We start from the raw sequence: 21,435 nt of genomic DNA, 5'->3' as shown, positions 1-21,435 counted from the left end.
ATTGTTTAGGAACTTACATATCAGACTTAAAATGTTTATCACTAGTCTTGAGGCCCTTTCAGTAGTGTGATTAATCTTTTCACCTAGCTTTTTGTTATTCTTTAAAAACAAGGAATGCCTTGCCAAACCCTGGTACTTAGCATTCCTCTGCCATTCCTTTTTCTCTCTTAGAGCATGGATCATTTTGATGACATTGGTCCCAGCGTCGTGATGGCCTCCCCGGGCATGATGCAGAGTGGCTTATCCAGAGAGCTCTTTGAAAGCTGGTGCACGGATAAGAGGAACGGCGTCATTATAGCAGGGTACTGTGTGGAAGGGACACTTGCCAAGGTCAGCCATGGTCTTAGACCACCATGTTATTCCTAATCAGAATTGCCAAGGTGGCTCAGTGAAGCCTAAGGATCACCCATCTGGTCGCAGTAAAAACTATGGAAAGGAACTCGTTTGAGACCAATACAAAAACACAGACAACCCTCATTCACAGAAGTTTGCAAATATGTGTTCTCTTGTGAAAAGTCACAGGTGTCTGGGTTGATTGCCTATCTTCTTGTTGATACAAAACGGTTGATGTTAAACTCTTGAGGACATTTCCTACAAATTGTAGGAAATAGGTGCTGAGCTCCAGAAGCAGTTTCTGAGCATCTAATCATCACATCCTCTTATCTCTTCTTTCTAGAACTTGTCTTATTTTTTTAAATACGTTATGATTCCCCATTTTTTTTTACTACTTTAGTGTATTCTCTAAGTCACACAGGCAACCTTGGCTGTGGATTTAAAATAGATTTCCAGAATAGAAGTACATCTGTCTGAAAAGTGACTTTCTAGAACAGGAGAATAGCTGGGAATACAAGTTTGCCTTTCTGGTCATAAGTTACAGTTGCCACTTCCAATGCTCCAAATACATTGAATTTTAGCTAACCTGCTTACCTTCCTGATAAAATATTTGCTTGACCAAGAACATAAGTATTTGATATTTACTGAGTCAATTGTTAAAACGCTTTGTGTGCTAACAGTCCCGAATTTAACGTAAAAGTTTTTGGCTGTAGTAACAAATAGAAAATGTGCCTTTTCTCTTCTAATTGGGTAGTTTATTTGTTTTGTTTCTTTTATTTTTGTTTCTGTTTAACAGCATATCATGTCTGAGCCAGAAGAGATCACTACCATGTCTGGACAGAAGCTACCACTGAAAATGTCTGTTGATTACATTTCTTTCTCTGCTCACACAGATTACCAGCAAACCAGTGAATTTATTCGTGCTTTGAAACCGCCTCATGTGGTTAGTCTATGAATTTGATTTGTGACATTAAAGGGGAAGAAAACATACCCAAGAGACTGTAGCCGATTTGGTTTTCAAATCAAACGCTGCCTGTCATTAGGGTAGCCCTTCCCCGGGGGCCTCTGCCTGCACCTTGACCTGACCTTTGCAGCTCCCTGCTGAGTTAGGAAGGTGTGTGCTCTGATTGTCTCCACTTACCTGGGGTCCCTCATCAGCTCCCCCAACCCCAACTCCAGGGCTCTTTCTGTCATTCTTTGCTGCCTCCCCAATAACTTAAGACCACAGGCTTTGCTGGTGACTGCTTGTTTTGAATCCCAGCTCCATCCCTCACTTGCTGGGTAACCCTGGGCAAGTTACTTAACTTCTCCCTGCCCCATTTGTAAAAAGGGATAATAATGCCTCATAAGGCAGCTGTGAGAAAGGGATTAGAGAACATATATCTAAAGCATGTAATATGGTGCCTGGCATAGAGTAAATGCTCAATAATAGGGAAAGAAGAGAAACACAAGTCACATAATAGTAAAAGTCAAAGATCCAAATGGATCTGAAATCACATAGCTCCTTACTGATGTGTTTTGTTTATATTTTTAAGTTTTATGTAATAACGAAAATAAGTTACATTTTGGTGAGGTTGGAGAGGGGATAAGAGAAGAAAGCTAGAAAAAAAATAGGTATTTTTAATCAACAGAACACTCAGGGAACAAGGGTGTAGGAGGGGAAACAGATGGAGTGCCCTTCCTGAATGTATTAAAAAGGATGTTTAAAGGAAATAGCCTTTTGCTGGTTTTTTCATTGTGGGAAAATATATTATATATATAAGTTGCCATTCTATGGAAGAAGCATAGAATTCTGTGGCATGAATCACATTCACAGTGTTGTGCACCATCATACCACCTATTCCCAGATTTTTTTTATCGCACCAAGCAGAAACTGTACCTATTAAGCAAAATATCCAATAGCATGTTACCGTCTGCATTCAGGGTTCCTCTACACCGTAGCACATATCAGAACTCCCTTCCCCTTTGCGGGTAAACACCACATTCATGCATGTGGTGTATGCGTGCGGTGGTGAACACTGGCCTCTGAGGACCTGTTTGAGTGCCCGTTCTCACCCCAAGTGACAGGGTAATTCTGTTCATTATTGGTGGAGTCACCCAACTTGCTGTGATGACTTGCTGTGGTGACCCCCCAGTGGTACACAGATGTTCCAATTTCTCCATGCCCTTGCCAGCACGTGCTATTTGCCTTCCTGTAATTCTAGCCGTTCCCCGTAAGCATGCATTGGTGTCTATGTCTACTGTGGTTTCCATCGTCCATTCCCTAATGATGGATGATGCTGAGCGCCCTTTCATGTGATCTTCTGTTATTCTGAGTTCTTTCTGGCATGGGAGTCCTTGCAGGGATTTGCCAGCAGCCCTTAATCGGCAGAATCTTGGGTGGAGAAAAATTTTTAGCATCGTGAGGTGTTGAATCTTGTTAAAGTGCAGCTCCTGCCAGGGGTTCCCGTGTGTGTGTGTGTGTGTGTGTGTGTGTGTGTGTGTGTTTCATGGAAACGCTCCCACATGTTAGAGCCAGGGAGGAGATGTATTGCCTTTTCCTCTCGGCTTTCACCACCTCTTCCTCAGCCCCATTTCATTGCTCTTCAGGCTCTCTCTGTGCCGACAGTTTAAATTCCTGGATTGAACTCGATGCTTACCTTCCTTCAATAACCAGGTCAGCAAAAGTGTATCTACGTGATAGAATAACCATAGTGTTGGTGGTAATAATAAATAACAGCTAGCATTTATTATTTACCATGTGCCAGGTACTGTTCTCATGTTTTAAGTAACCTCTATGCCTGACATGGGGCTCAAACTTACAACCCCGAGCTCAAGAGTCACCTGCGCTACCGACTGAGCCAGCCAGGTACCCCGTACTCATAGTTTACACGTGATACCAACTTGCTTACTCTTTACAACCAACAACTGTTTGTGTAGATGCAAAAACTGAGATGTTAGGTAACTTGCCCAAGTTGCCATAGCTAGTGTTTAAGCAGCCAGGCATCAAAGTTGGGGCTCTTTACTAAGCCATACATCTCTGCCTAGTAGTGATGCTGGGTAGGCTTCTGTAAGCCCAGGCAAGAAATCATCAACCAGTAGTGTGCAGGTTTAAGAATACTAGGTCTTGTAAGGTATAGATTACAAAAGTAAATAGGAAGAATCTGGTTTCAAATACAACTGTAAATATCTCTCAGATGGAGTTCCATTTGGTTCTGAAATATTTTATTTGGTATTACTATAATAAATGGAAGAAAATATCACCAGTCTATTTTTCCCCCATAAAAAGCTTCTTTTGAAAGTCTTGTATTAAGAAACCTAAAGAAAATTGGGTATTTTCTGCATTTAAGAGTAGCACTAGTTTCATACAAGAATCATGCATCTAAAGCTGGTAGAGGCTAAAGAAGTCATGTGGTACAGCCCTTGGCAGTTGAGCATAGGAGTCTAGAAAAAAGCCAGCTTCCATAAAGCTGCATAACTCATTAGTGGCAAAACCTGAGGTGGAAGTCTTTACTCTCTCTTAAAATAGTTCACTTCAGGATTTTTAAAGGCAAACAATGAGAATACCTGTACAAGTCTGATTGGAGGCCCTTCACAGTAGTTAAGTTAATGACTTCCAAGTATATGTCGGTGTCAGATAGGAGCTGTCATTAACCCAAACTCAGGATGTTTCTCTGTGCTCTCTTCCAATTCATTCTATGTAGATTTTAGTCCATGGAGAACAGAATGAAATGGCCAGATTGAAAGCAGCCCTGATTCGAGAATATGAGGATAACGATGAAGTTCACATAGAGGTTCATAATCCTCGGAATACAGAAGCTGTGACCTTGAATTTCAGAGGAGAAAAGCTAGCCAAGGTAAAAAGTTATAGTTTCTTTCTTTCTTTCTTTGTTTCTTCTTTCTTTCTTTTTCTTTCTTTCTTTTCTTTTCTTTTCTTTTCTTTTCTTTTCTTTTCTTTTTTTTTAAGATTTTACTTATTTATTCATGACAGACACAGAGCAAGGCAGAGGCACAGGGAGAGGCAAGCCCCTCACAGGGAGCCCAATGCGGGACTCGATCCCAGGACCCAGGATCACACCCTAAGCCAAAGGCACATGCTGAACCACTGAGCCACCCAGGCGTCCCAGTGTGGTTTCTAATCTTATGCAGGCCTTTTCTTTCTTTCTTTTTCTTTTTTATGCAGGCCTTTTCTAAAGGGAAATGTATATGTCTTAAAAATACAGACTTCTTTTAATCAAAGCAAGATAATGTCCTTAATGATGATTTTCTGTTTGCTTAGTATATTAATTATACTCGTTTGCTTTTTTAGGTCTTCTTCTGGTCCTACTAATTCATTTCTTCACATAGAAAGTTTTCAAGTACATTAGACCGTAGTGCAGTTGAATTTGATAGTTTTGTCATCCACATCACCACTTCTTTTCCTCCCTGTTTCTGAAAATAAACAAATATTCATTACTGTTTTATTACTACATCTAATATAGTATTCTGTCCACTGGTCCTTCTCCTAAAGAATCTAAAGATAAGCTCATATTTTTAAATGTATATGTGGTATAAAAAATAAATAAACAAACAAATGTGGTATGGTGGAACTTATAAAAAATTGTCTGTTTTTGATATTGAAATATAGTATTTTCAGAATTTAAAAATAAAATAGTTGGGCCGCCTGGGTGGCTCAGAGATTGAGCATCTACCTTTGGCTTAGAGCATGATCCCGCAGTCCTGGGATCGAGTCCCTCATCGGGCTCTCCCTCTACCTACATCTCTGTCTCTCTCTCTGTCTCTCATGAATAAATAAATAAAATCTTTTTAAATAAATAAATAGTTAAAAATCTTCCTGAGATTTTAGAGGGATGTGGTAAGGTATCTGCATTTGTGCCTCCTGTTAGGAGTTTTTTAAAGATACATCTAAGGGAAACTTTTTAATGATTATCTGAAGTTTTAATATCAGACATATATTAATGAGCAACTTTACAGCAATTCTTTTATATAATGAGCCAGAAATGAAAAGGCTAATTGATGAATATCCTTCCTTGCAGTTAAGTTTGAGAAGAAAAAAAGCAAAAGTTAGGATGTAAGGCTTTTGTTGCTGAAGGACAGACAGATGGTTGTATTTACTCCTGAATTAACCCCTGTTCACAAAACTTTCCAGTGGCCAGTTTACTGGACGCAATCTTATACCTATAGAAAATGTATTCAGTTAGGAATCTAAGAATTGAATTTCCCAAACTGCTGGTTGAGATTTGGGGAGGGAGACAGTTTTACAGTATGACAATTTAGGAGAAGTAGACTTGAACAAGGTTAAGCTGATTTCTTTACAGTAGGACTTTTCAGAGTTTTTATTAGGCCCTTGTGCATTATAAACCCTCAAGAAATACAGTATGCAGCACTTAAAAATGTTTTAACTACAGGGGTGCCTGGGTGGCATAGTCCGTTAAGCGCCCGACTTTTGATTTCAAATGCCTGATGATCATCATTATGACTGAGTATCTGAATAATTGCATTTTCTAGGATTCTGTCTTCTTTTTTTTCGTAATAGGTCATGGGCTTTTTAGCAGACAAAAAACCAGAACAAGGCCAGCGGGTCTCGGGAATACTTGTTAAAAGAAACTTTAATTATCACATACTTTCTCCTTGTGACCTCTCCAGTAAGTATACTATTAATTGTCAAATATAAATTGATTTTAACATTGAAAGAAAATCTATGAATGCTTCTCTTGCTGATGGCCAAATTTTAAGGAATAGCCAAGTAATAATATGTAAGTTAATGAGTTTATATCACATAGCTTTATGGGGGGGAAAAATCTTTCTTGAACTATTTAAATGTTTGAATTCTTTGTGAAATAACTTTTTCTTAATTGGGAACATGAGATCACCTCTGAGATGGTTGACCACTCCTGCTGACCCTGTACAAGCCTGTTTTCCACTTTTCACACTGGAGTTCTGGTGCTTTTATTTTCTATAGTAACCTTGGCCTCCCTACACACATATTTTGATCTTTATGACCTAGAGTCTCCTTGTTTGTGGAGCCTTTATGTTGTGTGCCTGTGTAAATGCTGGGCCACCATTACTTTTGCAGTAAATACGGTATTTTCTTAAATAACAGCGCTCAATTTTATGCATATAGCACTAATCGAGTATGAGTGTCATGTGAAAGAACAAGAAATAGCAATGCTCAGATAGCCGTCTGTGATCTGGACCCGCTGTCAGCTTTCAGCCCATCATGCAGTGAACATAACTTGCTCCTCTGTTCAGTGGTGAGCGCAGTCTTACTCTGGGCCAGGTGTTGGAGGACTAAAGATACTCTGCAAAGCACAGCCCCAGCCCCTGGAAAGCTAATGAGAGAAGCACTCTTGTCAAGAGCTAGTCACAGCACTGATGAGTGACCCAGAGAAGTACATAAGTATATAAGGGGAGAAGATCTAGAAGAGTCAGGAAAGGTTTTGCAGACCAGGTAGCACTTATGTCGGGTGTGAAGGGCCATCGGGAACAGCCATGCCCAGAGGAAAACAGAGGACAGCTGGCTTACTGGCTTGGAGACCTTCGGGGACCCGATGTTTTCAGGGTAGTGCTACCGGCTTATGGCTGAAGCCTAAGCTAACTAGACTGGGAGTGGGGGTCGAGAGTTAAGGGGGGAAATGTGGGGTGAGAACTAATGAAAGAGTGCCTCACAAGCTTTCTGAAAACACGTTCTGGTCTACTTCACTTTCACTTCTCTCTACCCCCATATGTGTTTGCAGATCGTATTTTGTTGTGACGAGTATTGTCACTGAAAGTGTATTTATTCTAATTTCCTAATTTCCTCTTCAGATTATACTGACTTGGCCATGAGCACTGTAAAACAGACCCAAGCCATTCCCTATACTGGCCCTTTTAATCTGCTCTATTATCAGCTACAGAAATTGACAGGTGTGTATATTTATAAAAAATCATTTAATTATTTTCCGCTTTTGAGTAAGAATTAGTATATGTCTGAGACAGGACATTATTTAATTTGGGTAATTGTCTCAGGATTTGCACAAATTTTATTTGCACTTCACTGGGACATGTTACCAGCTTTAGGTGAATTTTTGAAAATGTACTCATAAATTTTTTTAATTGAATTATACTTCTTATCCGTGATCCACTGAAAGTTCTAGAAATATCAGTAGTCTTTGCTCCTTGTGTTTAAAATCTGGTTTAGGGTTTAGTATACTATTGCTAAATTTTTATCTATCTCTTATTCAGAAAATAAGTTTTCTGGTTCCGTCAGTACCAGTCTATACAGCAGGTTTTATAAGAACACTTGACCACTGGCCAAAGGCCAGTAAAACAGTACTCTGTTTTCTTTCTTCTTTTTTTTACAATTTTATTTATTTATCATGAGAGACACAAAGAGAGAGAGACAGAAGCATAGACAGAGGGAGAAGCAGGCTTCTCGCGGGGAGCCAAATGCGGGACTCGATCCCCAGACCTGGGATCATGCCCTGAGCCAAAGGCAGATGCTCAACCACTGAGCCACCCAGGTGTCCCACCTATTCTGTTTTCATATTAGACCATTTTGAGTTAGAGATTTCTATGTATGAACAGAATGAGAGACAATGCCTGAGTTAAAAGGTGTGGATTCCCTCTAATAAGCAGGAACACTTTGAATTACAAATTACACTTTTTATTAATATGCTCTTGATAATTCAAATAGCAAAATACAACCATGAATAAACCAATAGAAAGAAAATCCTTTTTTTACTTCAGACCCTCATATTAGAATTATAGGTCATCACACAGAAAGTTAATAAAATATGTCTGAATTAATATTTAATTAAGAGGTTGCTGGGAGACCAGGAAGGTCTCCTCTTAGACAACAGAATTTTCCTGTAGAATGATAAAGCCTGTGTAGACGAAGGCAGAAGGGACCAGGTGGCAGTAGTTGACTGGTCTCATGTTAAATTTTAAGATGCTGGTGGCTTATACAAACACAGATGTTTGACAGTCACCAGAGTTTGTGGTTAATAAAATGTTGAATGTCCAAGGTAAATCATGCCTCATTATATGAATTTTTTTTAATACATATTGACATTGAGATCTTTCAGTTGCTCTAAGCAATTCACAGAAAACTTTATTTGAAATCTAACTATATAAATGAGCAAATTAATTTTTTTCATTGTGTATCATATTTATTTCAGCTATCTCTATATAAACAAGGAATAATGATGCTTATGGAAGATTATCAAAAAATTATATATGTCTTAATATTCTTTTTTTCAGGTGATGTGGAAGAGTTAGAAATTCAAGAAAAACCTGCTCTGAAAGTATTCAAAAATATTACTGTCATACAGGAGCCAGGAATGGTAGTATTAGAAGTAAGATAGGATCATTTACCTTAACAAGGAGGGGGAAAATATTTTAAGACTTCACGTATAATTGTAGAGAAAACTTGTTTCTTCTCAGTCAGGAAAAAAATATGTATATATGTGCATATTTATCTTTCCCAAATCAGCTTTAAATATGACACAGTTGAGCATTTTCTATGTAGTTCCAGTAACATAGAAACTAATATTAGGGACGCCTGGGTGGCTTAATTGGTTAAGCATCCCAACTCTTGACCTCAGCTCGGGTTTTGATTTCAGGGTTGTGAGCTCAAGCCCCGTGTTGGGCTCCATGCTGGGCATGGAGCCTAGTTAAAAAGAAAAATGAAACTAATAACAAATTAAGTCTTAATATTTAATATGTGTAGTGAATATATGTCTCAAATGAGAAAGGCTCAACTAATTTTGTGATAGCCCTGGATGTCTTCAGTTATATCAAAATATCCAACATGCTCAAGCTAAAAATGAAATTCTATTACATTGAAACAAACAGACTTGTCACATAGCACGCTTAAAGAGAGTGGAATTTTGAAAATTTGGATCAGCAATATTAAAAATGACCCAAATACACAAAGGCTAGAAACCATTGAATGGTTCCTACTATTAGAATTTTAAATTCCTACTGGTAGAATCTGGAACCCAGACACCAAATTAATTTGATGGTTGATTTTGATAGCTTGGCCTCTGTTAAGTTCAAAGAAGGCCCTTTTTTTTTAGTTTTTTTTTTTTTATTTATTCATGAGAGACAGAGAGGCAGAGACACAGGCAGAGGGAGAAGCAGGCTCCCTGCAGGGATCCCGATGTGGGACTTGATCCCAGGACCCTGGGATCACACCCCGAACCAAAGGCAGACATTCAACCACTAAGCCACCCAGGCATCCCCAAAGAAGGACTTCTAAAGTGAATCCTGGAACTAAGTGATCCAGGGAGGTACCTCATCCATTTTTCTGCCCCAGGGTAGAATATGTAAATTCTCCATCTAGATCATCTGCTGGTCTGTTCTTACACATTTTTTTTTTTTTTTAAGACTTTAGCCATTTCTTCTACAGAGAGAAAGTGTGTGTGTGCAACCGGAGTGGGGTCAGAGGGAAAGATCTTAAGCAGACTCCCCACTGAGCTCAGAGCCCATGCTTGGGGCAATCTCATGACCCCAAGACCACAATCTGAACTGAAATCAAGAGTTGGACACTCAACCGACTGAGCCACCCAGGTGCCCCTTACACATTAGGGAAGGCACTCGTTCCTGAAAGAATTCACCTGGTCTCACCCTAACCTGGCAGACAAGGAAAACTATCTCAGAGCACTGGGCATGTGCAGGAGCAACTGGTCCTAGGCTTTGTGTGGGTAATTAAAGTAAATGTTTAAAAATATTACCCTCTTCCCATGCTGTGTGCTTCTGAAACACAGTACTGAAGTCCAGCATTAGTAATGTCAGGAAATAGTTAATGTCAATTAAAATGCTAGACACAGAAGTCCCATAGGTACAGTCCGTGGATGGTCGGGTTCACAGCTTTTGCAGTTGGCTGTATTCATACCTTCCTAATTCTGCCTTTTGCTTCGCAGTGGTTAGCAAACCCTTCCAACGATATGTACGCAGATACAGTAACAACTGTGATACTGGAAGTTCAGTCCAACCCGAAAATCAGGAAAGGTATGGAATGATTTCCTTTTTATCAAATAATTCTTTCACTTTTCCCATAGTCTGTGAACTAAAAAGCAGAAAATAGAATCCTAGAACTTGAAATCTGCTTGTTCCATTCCTGTAGCCTTTAAGATACAGCATGTGCATAACAATGCATGTTACTAATATTTTACTTTTTGTCCTAGATCTTTATTTGTGCTCTTGCCAAAAATCTGGTTGCCATGAACACTAAGATAAAATTCCTTGGTAACAGTCTTCTCAAAAACAATTTAATCAGAAATTCCAAAATATTTGCTGAATCAATCCAGCATGTCTAATAAGAAAATACTCTGCCCTATTGGTGTTTAGTGAAACCTGTTGAGCAGAATGGAATCTCTCCATAGGGCAATTTTTGTAGTCACTTTTTTTCTTTTCCAAATAGCCATTTTCAATCAAAGAAGACAATAGTTGAAGATATCTTTGTGGGATTTCCTGTAGTCTATGTTAGACATAATTCAGTATAATGCCTCACTGGCATGTAAGGTAACCCTTTTTGCTACCAGGGGAGGGAGTCACCCTTAAAGAATTACTTTTTTTTTTTTTTTTTTAAGATTTTATTCATTTATTCATGAAAGACACAGAGAGAGGCAAAAACGTAGGCAGAGGGAGAAGGAGAGGAAGCAGCAGGCTCCCTGCAGGGAACCCAATGTAGGATGTGATCCCAGGACCCCAGATCATGCCCAAAGGCAGATGCTCAACCACTGGGCCACCCAGGTGCCCCACCCTTGAAAAATTTGGGGAAGCCTCCCAGCCTTTACCCTTCTCATGGTACCAGGTCTTGTTCTCTGACAATGGTTCTCTGTCTTGAAATTTAAAAAAAATAAGTAGGTAGTCTGATTGCAAGAGGAAAAAATATTTAGCTGGATATTTAATAATCCATCTTCTCGTAACTGACCGCATCTATATAATGAATAAATACCTGGACAAATCTGAATTATTCATCTGAGGTACTGGTAAGCATTTGCATTTGTTTTGAGTAATTGTGAAAAATGGTAAAAATTTTAGACACCACTGAGGACTTGACTTGTCTTAGTTGGATTAAGTAACTGGTGGGGAGCGGATGCCCCTGTGTGCGTGCAACACAGGAGAGGGAACTGTGTGCTTCTACCAGCCACAGGGGCACCGAGGACCTTGGGTTTGCCCCTGGTGCTCATTCAGCGTCACAGACTTTACCCCGGAGCACAGAACCCCACTCACAGCAGAACAGCCTTAAAGGCGGTGTCAGTTTTTTCTTATCTTACTATTTTACATTTTTCTTATCTTAGGTGATAGAGATACAAAGGACAAAGTGCAAGATGGGGGTGTATGGGGAGGGGGACCTGGGCTGCAGCAGTGAGGGGCAGGGATGCGAGAGACGGAGTGGAATGCAGAGAGCAAGAGTGGAAGGCTCAGACGCAGAGCCATGAGCGGGCCCACCATTCAGGATCAGAGCCCTCACCCTGTTAGGCTCGTTCAGTTCACACCACATACCCCGGAATTTAATTGCTTTAACCTCCAGGGCTCCTTCCTATTGTATAATGCAACAGTCTTTTTGTAGAATGCAGTCTGTTTTGCGATACAATCACCTGAAGTCAGTATTTTTGTCAGATACTTGTGTACTTTTCTGGAAAAGGAAACTTCTGTGCGAGAATGGTGTGTTTCTAGGCCAGTGAGGATGCTGGGGGGGGTCTTCCAGGGTGTGTCATGTCCTAGCCCTCCTGAGCCCCGCTCCACACAGTGTGATGGGGTAGGGGTCACGGGGCATGTTGGGCCTGAGACTGTCAACTGTGTTGGCAAGATGCCACCTACAGTTGTGGTGAAGCCACTATGTGATCGGCTGAAAAACGAAAAGATAATCACCCAACGTTTCACGTCTGTGTCATACAGGAGAGAACGTGTGAGCTCTCATAGGTTGGTCTGACTTGATGCTGAGTCTCTCTCTCAGTATTCTCTGGTCCAGAGTGAAAGTATACCCTCACTCTGATCTGTGGGAGTTGACTTAAAAATGACTGTTAAGAGTGCTCCATTTTTAATAACATAATGTGTAAACATTGTTTCCTAAGGTTAGCCTCTGGGCACTGGAGCAGGGATTCATAGCGGACAGGTCAGAATAGGGTTCTTCCGTGAGTTAATTGTGCCGAATTAGCTGGCTGCCCTGTACTCCCTCTTCTTCCCTGCTTGTGTTGTATTAAGAAAAGGCTATTCTGTTCTTTTGGAGAAATGAGTGGCCGGCATAGCTTACATTCATTTGACAGATATTTATCGAGCACCTTCTGTCGGGCAGGCATTATTCTAGGTGCTTAGGGCAGAGCAGCGACTGCAGCAGATCGTTACCCTCTGGGAACTGGTACTCTAATGAGCACCGGGGCAGCTTCAGAGGGTTTGGAGGGAGCGAGAGCAGATGTATAGGGGTTGAGGGGCCATATTAAGGACTTCGGACTTGTAGTCTGAGTGAAGTGGGTTACATTGTAAGGTTTCCAAGGATTGCTCTGGTTCTCGTTAAGAAGGGATTGGCGGGGCAAGTAAGAAAGCAGGTGTTTCAGGAGCTCAGTGGCCCTGCAGGTGGTGGGGGGAGGACCTCAGGCAGAGGTGGTGAAGGTGGCAGAAAGTGCTCAGGTTCTGGAGACACTTTGAAGGCAAAGCCAGCAGTATTTCCTGCTGGGTTAGATACAGATGGTGAGAGAAAAGAGACAAGATGAATTTTCAAGAGACAAGACAGTGAGGAGTGTCTGTGATACATTAGCGTGGAGAGCTGTCACCCATGGGGCTAAGTGAGAGGGTTTCTAATAAGCAGTACTTGCTCCCGTGGGCGGTGAAAAATATTATGAGGATCAACATGCTCCCTCTTTTGTTGCACATGGGGAAGTGGAGGACATTCATTCTGTACACTTACTGCATAAGAAATTGACTTTCTCCTATCCAAACTTGGTATTGTAACATTTTCTAGCAGAGTTAACAACTGGGGCCCACAGGCCAAGTCCCGCCCCCCACCTGTATTTGTAAAGTTTTATTGAAACACAGCAATGCCCATTCGTTCACATATTGTCTAACGCTGCCCTCCGAGCTCCCACAGCAGAGTTGGGTGGTTACAGTGGAGACCACGTGGCTCCTGAAGCCTGAAATACAGTGTGGCCATCCACAGAAGGTTGCCAGGTCTCTTCTAGAGGCACCTTCTGTGAACAGTCTGATTCCTCTTTGCTAGTGTTTCACTCCCTTTTCATTTCTTAGCCTGCTGGCCCTTGGGTGCAGATTCTAGAAACACAACCTGGGTTTGTACCTGTGTGTGTTCTACCCCAATTTCAGTTTCTGTGTCTCCTGTTCTCACCGAGGACACACAGCAAAGCTTAAGCATTTTCAAAATGTATTCCTTTATGTTCTTCTATTCCATTAACATTCCTCTGTTTTACAATGCACTGGTTTTCAGTATGTCTGTGTCCTGTTTTGACACACACCGATTAGGGGCAGGTATACACACGTATAACTGATCTCACATTGTACACATATAGTCTCATGTATCAGAGGAGTTTCTCATAAATATTATGATAAATAGGCAAATATGCATACATGTGCACTCACATTTTGGAAAGTTTCTTATAATAGCTTCATAGCTTAGATTTTTTTTAATGTATTTTATGAGATTTTACACATCTGGTAAATGCTTATTTAATACTTAATAGGACTAATGATTATAATTAAAGTATACAGTTTTATTATATAGGTTTCTTGGCTGACATCTGGTTTGTTTTATATTCAGTTAATATATGAAACAGGATCCCTGGGTGGCTCAGTGGTTTGGTGCCTGCCTTTGGCGCAGGGCACGATCCTGGAGTCCCAGGATCGGGTCCCACGTCGGACTCCCAGCATGGAGCCTGCTTGTTCCTCTGCCTGTGTCTCTGCCCCTCTCTCTCTCTCTATCTCTCTCTCTCTCTCTCTCTCTCTCTCTCTCTCTCTCATAAATAAATAAATAAATAAATAAATAAATAAATAAACAAACAAACAAACAAACAAACTTTAAAAAAACTCATGAAACTATTTCATCACAAGGAAAAATACTTCTGTGACTATTGTGATAGATGCTTAACTACGTTTCTTATGATCATTTCTCTATGTGTACAGATATTAAATCTTTAATATAGTGCTATATGCCAACAAGATCTGTATTTCTTTGAAAAGGAAAAAGCTTCATGAATTGAAAACAATCAGAGTAACTATAGTCTAACCTATAGAATAATTTAAGAGAAACGACAATTTGGTTCTTTTGCACAAAGTAGATTCACCATAGTCAGCTTGAAAACATTTACATCACCCCACCAAAAAAAATCATATTCTTTAGTGATAAGCCCCCAGTCAAGACAACCACTAATCTACTTTCTTTTCCTATTCTCTGTGTCTATGGACTTGCCTCTCCTGGACATTACATATAAATGGAATAATAATACATGTTTTTTTTTGTGACTGGCTTCTTTCCCTGAGCACAGTGCTTCAAGTTTCATCCATGTTGTAGCATAAATCAGTACTTCCTTTTCATGGCAAAATAATGTTCCATTGTGTAGATGTACCGCATTTTGTCTCTCTGTTCATCAGCTGATAGACATTTGGGTGGTTTCTACCACTTGGCTACTATAGATAATGTTGCTCTCAACATTCACGTACAAGTTTTTGTGTAGACATATGTTTCCACTTCTCTTGGATCTACACCTAAGAGTAGAATTACTGGGTCATAGGCTAACTGAAGGTTTCACTTTCTGAGGAACTGCCAGATAGTTCCTCGCTGTTCTGCTGCTGGTGATGGGCTGGGAGATACTTAGTGATCTAGGGGCACATTTGAAACTCCAGGTCATCTTCCTGAATCGTTAGATCACTTTGTTTTGGGAAGGGGGAGCTAAGTAATATGACAGGCAAATGATTTTAAATAGTAATTTTATTAAAATCATCCTGTGTGCATTATATATAGTAGAATGCAAAAGTTATATAACGTTTTAGGTAAAACAAAAATTCCAGAGATCTCTGAGCCTGGACATGACCCTAGAACTCCTGGAGTTCTAGGTTCACTTCCGCTCATAAATAAAATGCAGAAAAGTTTGAGAAACATTACAAATAAATTTTACAAATAAAATTTAAAGTAATCTTAAATGTCACTCTGTGTTCTGTATTTAACAAGAACAAAAGTGACGAAAATATCGGTTTGCCTCAGCAGGTAAATGGTTTGTCACTTGAAGGATTCCATAGGTGATCATCTTACCTTATCAGCAGCTGTGTTCTGATTATTGACTCAGGAATTATTCTAAATAAGAATTTGGAAATGGAACTATGTTGCTTTTTTTCCCCCAGGTGCAGTACAGAAGGTTTCTAAAAAATTAGAAATGCATGTCTATAGCAAGAGGCTGGAGATCATGCTCCAGTAAGTATTGTCCTTATTATTGCCCCACAAGGGGTGGCGAGGCAGGGCAGGGAGGAGGAGGCCGGGATTTAGTTCTGGCTCACTGATGGTCGTGAGGCTCAGACAGGTCACTTCACCACTCTGGATGTCTGTGTTTGTATCTGTAAGGTGGTTTGAACCGCATCCTTCCAGCTAAACACTCTAGCCAGTTCCAAATACCTGTGACCCTGGTTTGCCATTTCTGGCACAGTTGACAAAGATTCTTATATCGTTATTAAGGACGAGTACTAAACTCTTCACTTGGTGTTACTGTGCCTTTAAGAACTATTATATATATTCTCCTTAAATGCAAATTCTGTGTTAAGAATGTTTTCTGGACTCTTCTCAGATAGTAAGTCTATAAACTATGAATTACCTTTAAAACTCAGTATTTTTCTAAACCAGATACTAGATTTTTCCCCTTTTCTCAAGTACTCTTTTTTTGCTTTTTAAGACTGACTTATTTGAGAGAGAAAGTGAGAGAGAGAGCATGAGTAGGACAAGGAGAGGGAGAAGCAGACTCTCCACCGAGCAGGGAGCTTGATGCAGGCCTCAATCCCAGGACCCCGGGATCATGACCTGAGCTAAAGGCAGACACTTAACTGACTGAGCTCCCCAGGTGCCCCTCAGATACTCTTTAAGACTGATTTTGGGGGGCTCCTGGCTGGCTCAGTTGGTAGAGCATGTGACTCTTGATTGCTAAAGTCATGCGTTGATGCCCTACAATGGGTATGGAACCTACTTAAAATAAAAATTTTTAAAAACCTGATTTTGAAATTTTTTTTCCAAACAAAATAATCATTTGCATCATAGTGGATAGCTACCATTTAAGCTATATATTATACCAAGAAAAGGAAAATTAAAATATTTGAATTTATTTTATAATTTCCACATCTAGCACAGTGCCTTGCACATAGTATCTCTCAAATTCTTGTTGGGTAAGTGACTGCTTCTACTTATTTCTCCGTTTTTATTAACTGCTTCTATTTTTATTTTTATTTTTTTAATTTTTAATTTTATTTATTTATGATAGGCACACAGTGAGAGAGAGAGAGAGAGGCAGAGACACAGCCAGAGGGAGAAGCAGGCTCCATGCACCGGGAGCCTGACGTGGGATTCGATCCCGAGTCTCCAGGATCGTGTCCTGGGCCAAAGGCAGGCGCCAAACCGCTGCGCCACCCAGGGATCCCAACTGCTTCTATTTTTAAATTGAAAGTTACTTGACTAGGGGCACCTGGGGGGGCTCAGTCAGCTAAGCATCTGCCTTCAGCTCAGGTCATGATCCTGGGGTCCTGAGATGGAGCCCCGCATTGGGCTCCCTGCTCAGTATAGAGTCTGCTTCTGCTTCTCACCCCTGCTTGTGCTCTGTCGCTTTCTCTCAAATAAATAAATAAAATCTTTTTTTAAAAAAATAACTTGACATATCTTAACAAAAGAAGGGCTCTGCATGTTTGGAGATTTTATGTTAACATTTCTGTTCCTTCCTTTCCCCTCAAATTACTCACTGATAATCTTTTAAGGCAGCCATCTAGTAGCTTTTAAAAATGCATGAGCTTTTTTTTTTTTTCTTTAAGATTTTATTTATTAATGAGAGGCACAAAGACAGACAGAGACACAGGCAGAGGGAGAAGCAGGCTCCATGCAGGGAGCCGGACACGGGACTCGATCCCGGGTCTCCAGGACCACACCCTGGGCCGAAGGCAGGCACTAAACTGCTGAGCCACCCAAGGATCCCAAAAAATGCATGAGCTTTAAATGGTGACCTTGCCATAAGAAGCTACCACATATCTTCAGAAAATTGGTCTTGGTGCTGCCATTTTGATTTTAAAAAGCATCCCTGTTGCACAAACTGAAAAGCAGCTCAGAGTGCGGGGCAGGGACCCACAGGGACCCTCAGGGCCATTGGAAAGGCAACAGATTCAGCGTTTGCTGGCTCCCACCCTGACGGTCCTAGTAGCCCCCAGTCCTACTCCTCCTTACAGAGGGCTGTGCTCTGCAGTTCCCAAAAGCCAGACCTGCTAGCCTGCGAGCCTGAGGGTCTTCATCATTTTAGATCCCTGATGCCTTGGATAGTCGGTTGAGACTGAGGAACTTCACACAGGAGGGAAATACAACTCACAGCCCGAGCCAGCCAGGCGCCCGTGAAGAACACAGTCTTAATAAATGATAGCTATGTGTTTTACCCATTTCTTTTTTTTTAAAGATTGTATTTATTTATTCATGAGAGACACAGAGAAAGAAGCAGAGACACAAGCAGAGGGAGAAACAGGTTCACTGCAGGGAGGCCAATGCGGGACTTGATCCCAGGACCCCGGGGTCACGCCCTGAGCTAAAGGCAGACGCTCAAACACTGAGCCACCTAGGCGTCCCGTGTTTTACCCATTTTATAAAATTAATAAAATATGTGAAACTAAATTAAGTACATCTCAGGAACCGATAGAAGTATATAGATAGAAGTATTCTACTTTGGAACTAGCGGCAATCTTCAATATTATTTTTTCCCCAAATATATCAGAATGTACTTGACTTACTTGTAAATGCATTTTTCACTAATATGGCATCTTCATTTATCTTAAGGGACATATTTGGAGAAGACTGTGTAAGCGTAAAAGATGGTTCTGTTCTCAGCGTCACAGTGGACGGGAAAACTGCTAATATAAACTTGGAGACCCGGGTATGTAGCTGCGCCTTCCCACATCTCAGGACATTTGGGGAAAAAAGTGGAAACAAAAGTAATCTCTGGTCTCACACCAACAGCTCACTTTCCCATTTTGGCTTCTCCTTCCAGATTTGCTTTTTCCGTGCTTTTTATGTTATTATCTATAAAAGTTACACATTCCTGCTTTATCTTTTTTTTTAAGCTTTTTTTTTTTTTTTTTTTTTTTTTTTTTTTTTTAGTAATCTCTATACCCACTGTGGGGCTCGAACTCACGACCCCAAGATCAAGAGTTGGATGCTCTTCTGACTGAGCTGGCCAGGTGCCCTGTGTTCTTGCTTTTTTTTCCCTGTTCTGTCCTAAGTATTGTTGCGCCTCGCTGCACACCACACGTTTCCCGTGCATTTCCCATGATTTTCCTTCTCCATGAGAGGCCGGAGTCCACCCCAGCATTTCTCTTGTTTGGCATCTGGTTGACTCTAGATTTGTTCAGAGAAGCTGCTCTCCTGTTGTACCAGCAGGATCCAAGTGGTTTTTCCAGAATTTCTCAAATGGGATTTGAGATTGGGGGGCGAGGGGGGGCTGCTCTGGTCTCACACTAGAGATCCTACATAACTATTTCTAGAGCATAAATGAATAAGTATATCTTGCAGGCTTGTTTTTGAAGATTAGAACAGTTCTCCCAAATGAATAACATAGGTTTTAAATTTCTTTTACATCTTTGACTATATAGATGCTCTGAGAAGACACTAGATTATCTTACCCCACTAGAAACAAAAGCTAAGAACATAGCCAAGCGATTAACTAGAGAAGAAATATGGATAGGCAGCAAGCACGTGAAACAACTGTTCAGGACAGCCCGGGTGGTTTAGCGGTTTAGCACTGCCTGCAGCCCAGGGCGTGATCTTGGAGACCCTGGATCGAGTCCCACGTCAGGCTCTCTGTATGATGCCTGCTTCTCCCTCTGCCTGTGTCTCTGCCTCTCTCTCTCTGTCTCTATGAATAAATAAATAAAAATCTTTAAAAAATATAAATACCTTTATCCACAGTTCCACTTACTGGATTTAATCAAAGAAAATTAGACAAGTTAATGATAAAATAATTCAAGCAAAGATATATATACAAGGATTTCTATCTTAGCATTAATTATCATATAAACAAAACTGCAAGAGACTGAAATATACAAGAGTAGGAGACAGTAAATAAAGTCACTGAATAAATAGACTATGTGTATGGTGTACACGAAGACATGGAGTACTGTCCATGTACCCATCCAGGAGATGGTGATCTGGACAACATTAGGTTATATAGACTTAAGGGTGTCATTTTTTTCTTTACTAAGTTTTAATATGAGCAATATTTACAGTATGATAAAAAAATTTTAAACATCATATTGTTTGTCGCTGAGAAATAACTAGATTATTAATCTAAAGCAAATGTAATACCAAATGTTGAGTAGATGAGCACACCTGTCACTTGCTAAGTAATTTGTGTTACAAAGACTGAATTCAAGTTGTCACTTACTGGGTCAATATATGGGCTTTGGAGTAAATATAGTTCACTAGATTTTCCATGTATTGCATTTTTCCAAAATTAATCTCTAATTAAACCCAGTGATCGTGCTGTCGAGCCTGTGCGCCCCGGGCCTCTGGGCCTGCAGCCTGCAGGGCAGCAGCTCTGCTCTGGAGAGGCCAGGCTCTCTCCCCTCCCGGAAATGATGATTCTGACTTTATCCTCAATAGTACACTCTAGACACTTCGGGTGAAAGGCCTGTCTGCTTTCACTTTCAGACTGTAGAGTGTGAAGAAGGAAGCGAGGATGATGAGTCCCTCCGAGAGATGGTGGAGCTGGCCGCGCAGAGACTGTACGAGGCCCTCACACCGGTCCACTGACACCTCGAGGTCTCTGTACGTGTTAAAGCTTTTTTTAATGCTCGACTCTGCTTCTGTTACTTAAAATAAAATACGTTAGTTTCTCTGGCGTAGCCTATTTACTCATGACGTTAAATGGCCTTTATTCCAACAGCTTAAGTACTCCTAAATTACCAACTAATTTGCCCAGGATTCCTGAACTCCTAAATAAAAGGCCTGTTATTTCAGAATGCATTGATTCTGCTTCCAGGCACGTGCACAGCTGCCCTGGAAACCTTAAAGATCGGCTCCTAGCAACTGAACCAGAACGTCGCAGTGTCCTTTCTAAGGGAAGAAAATGCATGATGGCTTGTATTTTCTTACCCATATTCTGAATGTGAATTAATAGAGATGATCACCTAACGCGCCTTTTCTCTTCCTTCCCTCCCGATCCTCTTGGCAGATTCCGTAACTTGTGCATTTGTAAAATTACGACTTTCGGGATTCAGTGATATTTTCTTAATATCTGCACATTCAGTTCAGAGATTCAGGCTAATTTTTACAGCTAAGTTCAAGGGTATTCAGCTGTGAGTGGTTGCATTGCTCTGTGTGGTCATTTGGCCAATTTCCTGAAGCACGTGTAGTTCAGACCTGCCAGTTTAACTGGACACAGGAGTGTGGAGTGCAGTGCAGGTGAGCAGGATGGTGTTGGGGGTCTGCCTGACGCCTCTGCGGGGGGTGGGAGGGCCAGGCACGTGCAGAAGCTCGCTCTCCCCTTCACAGCCCAACTCGAGAGTGGCTCACACTGACCGGCAAGCTAAAGTGTCTGCCAACCACAGCCCCTAAACTCGACCAGCCCTGTTCGTGCTCTTCTCGCCTCACCTCTTGGTGACTTAGAGCCACCGAGCACTCCTTCCCTGCCTCCTGTTGAGAGACCCGAGTGCACAGATCTGAACTTTTACTTGAAATATTTCTGTAAGATACACCACTTTGTCTCTGACCCAAACCAAAGCTCTAAGGGTCACCTTTTGTGTCACGTAAAAGTTTTTTATCATAGATTATCTTAGAAAGCAATGTATAGGGGATCCCTGGGTGGCTCAGCGGTTTGGCGCCTGCCTTTGGCCCAGGGCATGATCCTGAGGTCCGAGGATCGAGTCCCAAATCGGGCTCCCTGCATGGAGCCTGCTTCTCCCTCT

General features: G+C 41.0%; 1 protein-coding gene across 4 annotated transcripts in view; it reads left to right on the top strand.

Moving 5' to 3' along the window:
* The window catches only part of CPSF3 (cleavage and polyadenylation specific factor 3), a 40,727-nt gene extending 19,292 nt beyond the window's left edge, over window positions 1–21,435 (top strand). For 2 of the 4 annotated variants that reach the window (XM_041756051.1, XM_041756054.1), the window contains 10 exons: window positions 172–330; window positions 1,130–1,276; window positions 4,017–4,169; window positions 5,849–5,957; window positions 7,120–7,218; window positions 8,554–8,648; window positions 10,218–10,305; window positions 15,646–15,715; window positions 18,311–18,407; window positions 20,180–20,382. In XM_041756051.1, coding sequence (XP_041611985.1) covers window positions 172–330; window positions 1,130–1,276; window positions 4,017–4,169; window positions 5,849–5,957; window positions 7,120–7,218; window positions 8,554–8,648; window positions 10,218–10,305; window positions 15,646–15,715; window positions 18,311–18,407; window positions 20,180–20,281 — 1,119 coding nt within the window. In that variant the 3' untranslated portion in view covers window positions 20,282–20,382. Of the gene's footprint in view, window positions 1–171; window positions 331–1,129; window positions 1,277–4,016; window positions 4,170–5,848; window positions 5,958–7,119; window positions 7,219–8,553; window positions 8,649–10,217; window positions 10,306–15,645; window positions 15,716–18,310; window positions 18,408–20,179; window positions 20,383–20,414 lie in introns of those variants that run through there. The other 2 variants (XM_041756053.1, XM_041756052.1) reach the window with 2 other exon arrangements.

Source organism: Vulpes lagopus, chromosome 5 (assembly GCF_018345385.1).
Source record: "Vulpes lagopus strain Blue_001 chromosome 5, ASM1834538v1, whole genome shotgun sequence".
Taxonomy (NCBI): Eukaryota; Metazoa; Chordata; class Mammalia; order Carnivora; family Canidae; genus Vulpes; species Vulpes lagopus.
Note: the sequence above shows the minus strand (reverse complement) of the source record. Positions and strands in the feature narration are given on the sequence as shown.